Below are 12,424 nucleotides of genomic sequence, written 5' to 3' on the forward strand. Positions count from 1 at the left end.
TATAATTACAAAATATTCTAAATATGTAGATAGACATCTGTTCAGAGAATCTCATCTATTTTTGTGGGTTTATTAATACAATTAAATAATGAAAACACTAATATGCATCATAAAAAATGTGACAACCATAAATGTTCATTTAAAATTATTAAGGTGTATTATCAATGATATTACCTTGATTATTCTTGAGTTATAATAGTTTGTCTAATATGGAAACATCCTGAATAATCAAACAAAAGATAAATGATGGCTTAATTTTCTCTTTCTTTCTTTGCTTTTTGCTGGGCAGATACATTATTAGCACTACTCAAAGAGAATTAAGAAATATGTTCTAGGAATATAATAGCAGACTGTCTTCTAAAATCATTTATGATTGCTCCTTTCTTTCCCCACTCCATAATATATTATCTTGAAGAATTAAAATGAGAAAACTTAAGAAATTTTTTTTTTGTGCAATCAGGTAGGAAATACAGCCAGTAAGCACTTTAATAAAGTATTTCTTGTCTCCTGTGTGCCGGGTATTGTGCTAAGTGACTGGAACAAAGACGTGCAAGAAGGAAAACATTTCTGCCTCAAAAGGGGCTCAGTCTAAGAAGGGAAACAACATGGAAATAAATGTGTAAGACCAGGAGATACAGGGAGATAATCTCCTGTACAAGGCAGGGTCTTAGCTATGGCTTGAAGGAAGAGAGGCAAGAGCAGAGAATAAGATGAGGGAAAATTCTAAGTATGGGGGTCCTGAGCACAGCAAGCAAGTCCCTCCACTTCAGGCTTCCTCCCTCCGGCTTTTCAGCAATCATTTTCAGCAATTGCTTTTCAGCACTATTATAGGGCATCTTTCCCAGAAATTTCCTCAGCTCCCCATTCCTCCCTAATGCAGACTTAGACTGTAGCTCTGAAGTCTCTCAAGGCTCTGATAGTTGAGTTTTACCTTCTCTTGCCTTGAACCAACCTTTCCTGCCACTTCTAGGCCATCTCTGCATCATGCTATGCTCCCCACAGCCAAAACAAATGCTTACTGACTGAATTCCAAAAAACATTCAATCACTGTAACAAGAATAAATAGGATGGTTTTATATTTTATAAAAAAAACTGAAAATTTGGGAAAAGTTGTTTGATATTATTTGGTATTAGGGAATTATTAGCAGCTGAAATTGTCTAAGTAGTCAAAGATGATAAAAAGATAACTATCAAGAGATTAAAGTAGTATCAATGACAAGTTTATGTATCTGCCTTCAGGTAAGTATTGACTTATCCCAATATCTCTAATATCCTATATTTGTAGCAAAACATAATCAGTTAAAATAAGGAACAAAGTCATCAGGGCATGTTTTAAATTATGTTCAATGAGCTACTTACTAACGTAAGAAAGAGAAAATTGACTTTCCAACAACAATAACAAAAAGAGTAGAAATAATAAATGATTTTGTACTTTTCCCTCCCACGTGGAATAACTGAGGTACAAAAGATTATATTACCTTCCTTTTTCAACCAAGAGCAAGACATCTATTTTTTCTCCATTTTGAACCATTGTGCTGATTGCTAGAAGAAAACAAAGCCAGAAAAGAAAAAGAAAATGAAAAAATATATACATATATATATTTTTTTTAAAATCTAAAGCAATCGCCAGCTTTTAATTACAAGGAAACACGCTTGATTTTTACACTGCAGCATTATCTCAGTTTTCAGCAGAACCATACACAAAATGTCTGAATAAAAAAATGCATTACCCAAGGAAAGCCATTTCTGGATTAAGCTATTACACTCAACAGGATGAGTAATCAGGAGTTGACAACAATGATGTCTTGCTCTACATACAAATATCTCATTTGATCCTCATAACAACCTTGAGTAGTAGCTATTATTTTCTCCATTTTAAAGTTAAGGAAAGTAAGGCAGGAAGCAGTGATTTACCCGTGGTTACAAAGCTAATAAAATATCTGAGCTGAACTTGAACTCAGATCTTCAAGCACCAGAACCATCAGATACCTTCTCTAAAATACTTTAATCTCATTAAGATATAATATCTTAATCTACACATGAAGTGACTTGTTTAAACAATTTCAAATGTATTAGCTCAAAATCCAAGTCAATTCCCTGTCATTTAATTTTACTTAACCTTTTCTCATCTATTAAATAGGGGTATTTCTACTACCACCTACTTGAAATGCTAGACTCACTGGGGTGAAATAAGGAAAGTAGATTTTTACCTATAAAATGCTATGGACTGAGAGTTACTAACATTTTTATTATGTTGCAAGAAATAATCTACTCACCAGACCTAAACAAAGATGCTCAAATCCTACTAATTTATATTCCTAGTCCTATTTTTCCATTCCTCTTTTCAAGATTTTGACTTAAAATGAAAAATATAAAATAAAACTGCTATCTTAAGGAAAATCAAAATGAGGAAAAACATACTTAGCTCCTGTAATCTCCTCAAATACATCAATTCTTCCTCAGCATTTTCCATTTGAAGGCAAAAATGTAGTCTTGACTTATCCATAGCAAACCACCCTTTTTTCCACTGATCCAGGGTATGGCAATCTTTGTAGAATAACTGGCCAATCAAGTCATACTCAGCTTCTGCTAAGTTTTCAGCAACAAAAGGGACAAAATGCTATGAAAGCAAGAACAAAGAAAAAAATCACCCTGATGAAAATAAGAACTCTACGTTTCAAGAAGTGTGGTAAAGACAAAATTCTTTAAAAATCTATAAATCCTCAGTAAACATTTAGCAAAAAAAATTACAAACTTTGAAAAAAAATTTCACATTTCTAATATTCAGTAAACTGGGGTATTTTAAGATCATAAAAATCTGCTCTTTAAAATGGCAGTGTTATATCAATTTAGAAATAAATGCTTAAGGGATCCATTCTTAATAGATATAATGAGGAAAATATTTGTTTAAAGAACAAAAAAGAAAAGAACAAACAAACAAAATAGGTGTGAGAATAACGAAGCTTGAAAAACACTCATTTCAAAAGGATCTATATTATTTCAATTTGTACTAAAATATTGAACATAACTTTGTTGATCCTGGCCTTGAGAATGCTAAGAAGATAATAGTAATGACACATTTAAAATTTTCTCTAATATAAATATAATTAAATAGGGAGGAGCAGCATAGGAAATGATATACTGGACAAGAAATCAGGTAGAGGAATTCAACTTCCCCAGCCAGTCACTTAATCTGCCTGTGCCTCAAAATATTCCCTAAGGCATATCTATTAGGTCAAAGGTTACAATGTGGGTTGATTAAGGTTTCCCCATTGTGAGTTTTCCATCACAAGCAAAAATCAGAAATGCTTCATGGTGTTTGCAAAGTATATGAATATATTTAAGTAATGTTATATCCAAATACCTTATTAGGTAATATAATATATTTTAGGGAACATTATTATATACATATTGTACATCAATATTCATTATATAAAGTATAAACATAAAAAGTCATAAGAAATTACTTTACAATAAAAATCTTTATATAACCAAGAAATCTATCTTTTAGATCGATCTCCAAGTTCTCTATTATAACCATGGCTGCAGTTTAAAGATCTTGATCAGATGAGCAAATGGTGAAAGTTACCTTGGCTATTGCCTGTGTCCATTTTCTTTGAATCTGTGCAGTTTCAGCACCAAAGCAAAAAGCACGCTCTGAGACCAAGTATATTTCAAAGGTAAAGATGGGTCTAAAAAAAAAAAAAAGAAAAAAGAAAACTTACAGTTTTTTTATATTAAATGAATTTTTATATTAAAAAAATTAAATGCCCCAGAACTCAAGGTTTTCAACTACCTTAAATACAGAATATATTAGGGAAATTGATGACGCGCATTGATAGTACCTAGTATAGTGTGTGAAACATTTTTCAATAAGAAAGAAAACTACAAGAAAGATTACGGTATCTAAAGATGAAAGTGTTTCAATTTATTAAATGCTAATTACTAATTATTTTTTGCCAAATAATGTTAAATATAAATTGTTAACAAAAATAATAATAGTAACAATACAGCCACCATATGGTCCTAACATTCATTCATATGGTGCTTATAGATCCAAAAAAAGTGAGAAAAAGATAACTTCTATTTTCTATCCACTCTCAATATATCTGATATATACCCAGATATTTCCCTATTATCTCTCCTATTAGAGCTTATTGAGCATCAAGGACTGTTATTTGCCTTTCTCTACATTCTAATATTTAAAGTGCCTGGAACGTAGTAGGTGTTTAATAAATGTTTGTTGACTCAGCAGTTTAAATGTATAAGAAATTAAAATGAATGCATATGATAACTAGAAAATACAATCCGATATGAATAAGGCATGATTATTACTAGAAATTTTCTGCTGGTCAATGCTGGGGAAGGTTTTAGGTATAAAGTAGCATCTGAACTATGAATTATGTCAATAAAAGGATAAATTTTCTAATAATTAGAGTTGTTCAAAAATGGAAAAAAAAATGAGAAATCCTCATTCAATTCAACAAAATCTATTTTTTCTCCATCAATTCCAATGAAGGTCGAATGACCACTTTTTCAGCCACTATAAATGAGTTTCATGATTTTGGACAGTATTTTTGCTTGATAGCTCTGATGTCTATTTCAACTCTGCAATTCTGTAATTCCATTACACTTGTACACCAGACTGTGGCAAACAAATATCAGCTAAAAAGGTTGCCAACAAAGAAAATCATTTACCAAATGACTTACAAAATGGGAATTTTAAAACAAGTTCCAAATTTCCTCTGATTACCATTTTATGGTGATTTTAGCTAAAAGTGAAGAAAGAAGGAAACTTAGAATCTTTTGAGATTTTTCCAGTTCATCCAAAGAACAATTATGATATGTTTTCTCCTCTTTTTCTGTAAAATTACAGTCTTTATTTTTTAGTAATTTTTCTATTTTATTTAAATAATTTTAATTATTTTGTTATAATTAATTCAGCAATGAAGTCACTGCTACCAAACAACCTTAATTTACTCTACAATTTCATGGGATAAAACATACTTAATATATGGTTAATTTACTTGGAATGAAAATGTTACCAAGATTAAAATAAATCAGCTGCTAATAACATTTATTCCAGTTTTTTAAAAAAAGTTCAATGAACTCTAATGTGCCGTAATTATGACTCACTTCATGAGGTATATGGGAACAGGTATGTAATAATGGAAATATATTTATTATAATTACATCCAAAATATGCAATTATGCAATTCTCTGCCTTCTACTGTAAAAAATTATCATTGCTACATAAGCATTAATCAGAATTGTTAAATCAATATTAAAATTTACCTTTGAAAGCAATATTTAATGCACAAAATTACTTGTATGATAAAGCATTCACTGTGTGTCAAGGACATCACTAAGTTCTAAAAGATACTGAGAGCAGGGAACAACACAATAAATGTCCCCAAGGATCTTAATGGAGGAAGTCACAAAGTGGAACCTGTTGCTTATTCAATGGATATTTATCAATGGCTAGTCTATTCTATGCAAGTCCTTATTAATACAAAGAAATAAGACAGTAAAGAATTCCAGATAGAGTTGAAATAGATGAGCCAAGTTTTGTCTCCTACATATTATTGCTTTGACTGTGTTCAGTTCTGGGGACTCTGTTTTAGTAGGAACTAAGATCAATGACCATGAGTCCAGAAGACCAGAAACTGGCAAGAAAAGGGCCCTACAATTTAAGACCCAAAGATTTGCAGAAGCAAGTAGGGATGTGTAGCTTGGAGCCGTGGAAGACTACCAAGGACATGTTAGTTGTCTTCATGTTTTTGAAGCATCATCATGTATCACACTGGAAGAGCAGATCAGATTGTCCATTTGGCTCAGAAAGCAGAAGAGGAAGGATCAGATTTGAAGAAAGGAAAGGAAAGGAAAGCTTTCTAACAAATTAAATACTGTCCACCAAAGAAATGGAGATTTCTATCATTAAATAGCCAGTTATTAGAGATGTTAAAGAAAGAATTCTTGTTTTAGTAGGGATCAGGTTGGATGACCAACATCATCTCTTCCAACACAGATTTGGGGCTATAAAGTAAGTATTGGTAAAAATGATGATATTATGATATGTACTCTTGCCTGGGTTGCAATCCATAATCAATGACAGCAATACAGTAATAAAATTGTTCATTTAAAGTAGTAGGAGTGATAAGGCTATAAATCATTTGATGTTGATAATCAATAATTCATGAGTGGAAGAATATCAGATGAAAGGAAAAATTGAAAAAGCAGCTACTATAAATTTATGAAAATAGTGGCAATGAAGTTTCAAAATTTTTCCATGTTAAATAGAACTATATGCTTCTAATACAGAGTGGTTCTAAATATTTTGGCAAATAGCTAAAATGCTATTTATTTCACAAGACCAAGCACTGATATAAATCTGACATAAATCTAATGAAATAATGAAACAATATTGAAGATTTTATGTTTAATAATAAAATAAAAATGCTGTCCTCCAGAGTCTGAATTATGTATTTTCAGAATTAAGGTCCAGACAGGAGGGAGGTAAGTAGGATTAAAGACTTGGAAGAAGGAGGAATTGAAGGGAAATATTTTCTTTTCGATTAAAAGTTGGTAATTTTTATGGACACTCACTAGATTACTGGAAACAAATCTGGATTAGAGGCAAAGATTTTGGTTTAATAGGGATTGAAAAGAGAAGGACAAAGGGACACTCAAGCATAAAATCATGAGAAATTAGAAAAAGAGATTACTTTTGGTTCGGAACCAAAGATAAATAGAAGTTATGACATCTGTGTTGGGCCTTAAAAAAAAAAAAAAAAAGGCAGTGGTTTAAAGTGACAAGATAACCATCCATCCATGAGTGAGAAGGGGAGAAAATGAATGAATATGGGGAAAAAAGGCAGGATAAGAACAAAGTCTGTAGAGCAGACCAATTTGGCAAGAATACAAACTACATAAAGTAGAGGAGAGATAAAGCTGGAAAAATAGGCTGAATGCCAAGCAGATATTAATATTTTATGCAATGTGCACTAGGAAATCAATAGTATATTTTTCATATTCTTGAGATAATTTATGTGAAGCTCTTCACAATCCTCAAGAAATTATATAAATGTTAGCAATTGTTACCTCATTTTGTTTTACAATTATCAGTCTTTAATTTACCAAAATGATCTGAAGATTTAAACATTTTTAAGAGGCTTTTTTATCTTATAGAACAAAAAACCCCACCAATATTAAATTAAATGCTAAAATGTTAAAAACTGCCGTTTAACATTCTAAGTTATTGTAATACTGACACCCTCAAACTGCCTGAATATAAATCTCAGTGTCTAAACTAACTCAAAAATCCACTTAAGTTAATATATTTCAAGTTTTCTGTTATTTCATCAATATGAATTCTTCCTCCAATAATAGACACAGACACTCATCCACTCATTTTTTTTATGTTATATATCTATGTGACTTGTCTGTTGTCCTCTATATATAATGTTCCACGAAGAATCTATTACTTGTTGGTAATGGTATTTTTTAAAGAAAGTTACTGCAAGAGTGGCTATTCCAAAGGTAGCAGTGAACTGTCCATTTGCTATCACTTCCCTTCTCAACCTCATCAGTCCATTAATATCTCCAAGCATTTATTTCATGGATGTTCTTTTTTTATTCTGCTTCTTGAGCACAGATCATGTAGCAATACGCTACAGCTTAATTCTTCCAACCAACTCTTCTCCATTTGCCTTTGGACCACCCATAATTCTGATTCTAAAATAAACAGCACTCCACAAAGATGGAGCATCCCTTAAATCTTTAGATATTTAAAAGATAGGTGTTTACTTCAATGAGAGGCTTATTTAACACAGAGACAACCCATAGTAGGCATTTAATAAATGTTTACTGAATGAATGAATTTAAGGCTTGGATGATTTGAAGAAATGCAGTTTTCCAAATACAATCCAACCTCCTCTTATTCAATTCTCAACCTATTTAATTTTCTATCTGGTTTCACTCAATAGTTTTTCTATCATAGTCTAGACAATAGGCATTTTTCACCCACTGTGTTTCTAATGTGGACTGTTATGTCAAACTCTTTTCAATGCTTACAAATTTCAGGGTAGATTTTCCTACAATATTCTGGAGTTTAATACCCTCAGCTTGCTATATGCAAATAAGATATTATGGAGAAACACATATAGGGAATTCTTTCATTCGGACATTAGGCTGCCATTTTCCATGATAGTGACAAGCATCTCTGAAATGCACAAATCTCTTTAGGTCATTTTATCACTGATCATCAGAGGATCATTGCAAAAAAAATGATTGCTGATAATACATTCATCAAGAGATATGTATGATCTCTACCTCTGTGAGGCTGGTACTCTGCTGTCAAGTTATCTGGTTTTTCTAAGAACTAAAACAAAAGCCAGGAGTTTTTAAGATTGCATTCTGCTCCAAAGTAAAATGATTTTTTTTTTACTCTTCAAACAATAAATTCATATATAGTATCTGAAAATTTCAGTGATTTGGATGAGTAAAAAAAAAAATTATTGTAGGAAATCAATTACAAGTCTGCCTCTTCTCTTCACATATTTTTATCAAAAGTTCTCTTGATGTAATTCCAATAGACTTGTGATGGAGTGAGCCATCCACATCTAGAGTAAGGACGATGGGGACTGAGTGTGGCTCACAACATAGTATTTTCACCTTTTTGGTTATTGTTGTTTGCTTGCTTTTTTTTTTTTCCCCTTTCTCATTTTTTCCCTTTTGATCTGATTTTTCCTGTGCGGCACAATAAATATGGAAATACGTTTAGAAGAATTGTACATGTTACTTACTACCTGAGGGGAAAGAGGAGGGAGAAAAATTTGGAACACAATATTCTGCGGGGGGATAGGGGGAGTTGAAAGCTAACTTTGCACATATTTTGAAAAATAAAAAGCTATTTTTTTTAAGTTCCCTTGATGCACATGGATTTCTACAATACTTACTTCATAGTATTGCTATGAAGCAAAAACAGGATAATGAATAATATATATCAAATGCTTGACAAAATTTAAAGTACTATACATATATCTGATATTAATTTTATTAGTTTTCAAAAGTTATATAAAAATGAAAAATTAAGCCTATGGTTAGTAGATAATACTATGCTTTTGACCATATTTTGTTTGGATGGTTAGCACCATTCCTTTTCATAATTTTTCTATTACATTCTTCTGGCAACTCCTTTCTTTTCAAATATCTTGGGAATTAATTCTTTTTAAAATTATTATTATTTTAGCTCTTTACTGACAAAACATATGCATGGCTAATTTTTCAACATTGACCCTTGCAAACACTTCTGTTCCAACTTTTCCCCTCCTTCCCTCCACCCCCTCCCCTAGATGGCAGGTAGTCCCATACATGTTAAATATGTTAAAGTATGTTAAATACAATATATATGGGACATATTTGTACAGTTCTCTTATTGCACAAGAAAAATCAGATTTAGAAAGAAGGTAAAAATAACCTGAGAAGAAAAAACAAAAATGCAAGCAAACAATAACAGAAAGAGTGTAAATGCTATGTTGTGGTCCACACTCATTTCCAGTGTTCTTTCGATGGGTGTAACTGGTTCTGTTCATTACTGATCGATTGGAGCGGATTTGGATCCTCTCATGGTTGAAGAGAGCCACTTCCATCAGAACTGATCATTGTATAGTATTGTTTACATGTATAATGATCTCCTGGTCCTGCTCATTTCACTCAGCATCAGTTCAAGTAAGTCTCAACAGGCCTCTCTGTATTCATCCTGCTGGTCATTTCTTACAGAACAATAATATTCCATAACAGGGAATCAATTCTTCAATGTCTCTACTATAATATTTGCTTCAGGTTTTTCTGTATATACTCAGGTAACTATTACTTCTTCCCTCTTTTTTCTTCTCTAATATTTCAATTTCTCATAAGGCACAGCCAAGAATGGGGTGCGATAGATGAGGAACATTATGATTCAACTATCATTAATAAGGAAAATATTTGTGATAGAAATTTTGATTATTCCATGACCTTTTCCCACTATTTTTATTATTCCTTTCATTGTCAAATACTTTTGGGATTACCTGATTTAATGGGGTCTCATGTCAAGTACTTTGCTGAGCTGTTACTATGCGTTATACTACATTCTATGCATCAATAATGTTCATAAACTTTAACCACTCTCCTTTCATTACAAATTTAGAAATAAGTTTACAATATTAAATGCTGTTGTCTTTGGCTACCACATTTCTTTGCTTAGTAAGGAAATCGAGTTTCTGAAGGAATTTGCAAATTGCAAGTAAGTTATGATATTAAATTATAAAGTGTTCCAAAACTGAACCTTATTACACATAAGAATTAAACACTTCAGCAATTTTTGTGCCAAACGAAGACATATGGTATATTAAAAACTCCAGTCACAGTTCTCAGCAGAATGTTTAGATAAATAGCTTTAAATTTAATCCAGATATAGAATTCATCACTTTTGTATTCTCATATGCATATTCTTCACTATTCCAACCATAAATACACTCAAAAATTAATTTCATCAGTTCTTATTTTGTGGATCAGAAGTATTCCAATCACTACTGTATAGCTCAAAATATAAATTCTCAAATGGAATTTTTTAAAAATAGAATAATAAATATTAGGAAATTTTGATTTTCAGAAATGGAATCAAAGGAGGTAATTTAGATAATGCCAATTAGTTTAGACATTTTGCAGAATACAGCTTGGTAAACATTTCATTTTCAAACTCTAAAGACTTCCCTTTGGATTAGAGAAACCCATATATAGAGTTGGGAAGAATCTTGGACATTATCTGACTGAGCCTTTTATTTTACATATTGGTAATCTAAAAGCTACAAACAGAGTTAATGGTTTACCCCAGGTTGGCCAATGAGTAACAGCAAAAATGTGAACCCAGATTTTTCAATTTCAAATCCAAATACAATATTTTTGCCACAATGGATATTTTTATTGGAGACCATAGTTATCCTTTTTTTTTTTTTTTTCCAAAAGAAGAATTCAAAGTCCATGAAGAGTACAGGGCAGCAATAAAAATGCATAATTTATTCTTTGCAAAAATGTATAAATACATTAGTTTACTTCTGAAGGATCCAATTTCAGAACCTACCCGGTATTTATATAGAAGTCCTCTTTGTGTATAGCAAGGCAGATGACTTCATTCATATTAATCGTGCCATTGGGAGTTGTTGCCTTATCACTTTCATAATAACTCAAGAAGCCCCCTTCCAAAACACACCATTTTTTATTTGTTTCTGTGTTTTAAAAGAGAGAGAGGGAGAAAAGTTGAACTGTAACATATGGAAATCAACAAAACATTCTACTTTAAAACTGTGATCTAACTACTATAGATCCACCAGATTAGGAAAGGACCTAGTAATCCAATCTGTATCTAAGGACAAAACCACTTTTTAATACCTTTCTAGAAGTAAAACATTACCCTCGTTGTAACTTATTTAAAACTTCTCTCTCAAAATACAAAAAACAAATTCTATCCAATATTTTAAAAATCTCTTCTTAATGATATATTAATTACCCTTTAGGGAATTAGAATAATTGATATCAGAATCTGAGAGAAAATTACCTAATACTTTTTCCCCATCTATCTAAAAGAAGTTTAAAAAAAAAATTTTATTTAATAATGAGAAACAGCATAATCCTGAGAAGATGAAGGCAAAATAAATAGTAGGATCACAGCAGGTGCAAGCAAAAATATGGTACTATTTCCTAATGGACTATAGGAATGGAGACTAAACTCAGATTCAATATATTTTCCACTGTAAGGTCACATCACAATGTCCACACTGTGATACAGGACAAAGAAAAATAATCCATATTTTCACAAGTTCTGTTTAAAGGGTGAAGGTCAAACTTTTTGTACTAATTCATATATTAAACAAGTAAAAAATAAGGAGGGAAGAAAAAATCCCAGTTACAGTCTTTGTAGTGAGTTAAGAAGAATATCTAAGATTTATCTTCAAATGACTTAGGAATGGATACATTCAGATAAATAAGACACAGTCATTCATTTAGCTATATGCAAAGCATGGTCCCCGATACTATACAAGATGCACAGCATGTATGGTGAGTTCTACAGCAGTTCTGCTCTCCTAGTTTTAATATTGAGAATATTTTTAATATTTAATATTAATACTTTAATATGAAGAAATAACAAATTGCATTCACAGAGGAAATCCATTTTTCTATTATGAACAAATCACCAAAACTTTATTCAATTCTAATTATATGCTAGGAATTAGATGCTACACAGATAAAAAAGGAATCCTGTCTTCAAGAAGCTTGCTTTCAATTCCCTACCCCATGCGAGCTTGCACATAGCACTTCAACTGCCTCAGGTCCCTAATCTCTAAAACGAAAGGGATTTGATAATCTCTAAAACTTCTCCCTGAAA

At 31.6% G+C, this 12,424-nt stretch overlaps 1 protein-coding gene across 1 annotated transcript in view; it reads right to left on the bottom strand.

The window, feature by feature from the left end:
- ARAP2 (ArfGAP with RhoGAP domain, ankyrin repeat and PH domain 2) overlaps positions 1–12,424 on the bottom strand; it is a 220,798-nt gene that overhangs the window by 87,512 nt on the left and 120,862 nt on the right. The window contains exons 18-21 of the mRNA XM_051967002.1: positions 11,123–11,267; positions 3,590–3,692; positions 2,422–2,620; positions 1,479–1,542 (exon numbers count right to left, since the gene is read on the bottom strand). Of these exons, the coding sequence (XP_051822962.1) occupies positions 1,479–1,542; positions 2,422–2,620; positions 3,590–3,692; positions 11,123–11,267 (511 nt within the window). The remainder of the gene's footprint in view (positions 1–1,478; positions 1,543–2,421; positions 2,621–3,589; positions 3,693–11,122; positions 11,268–12,424) is intronic.

This window comes from Antechinus flavipes, chromosome 6 (genome assembly GCF_016432865.1).
Source record: "Antechinus flavipes isolate AdamAnt ecotype Samford, QLD, Australia chromosome 6, AdamAnt_v2, whole genome shotgun sequence".
Classification (NCBI taxonomy): Eukaryota; Metazoa; Chordata; class Mammalia; order Dasyuromorphia; family Dasyuridae; genus Antechinus; species Antechinus flavipes.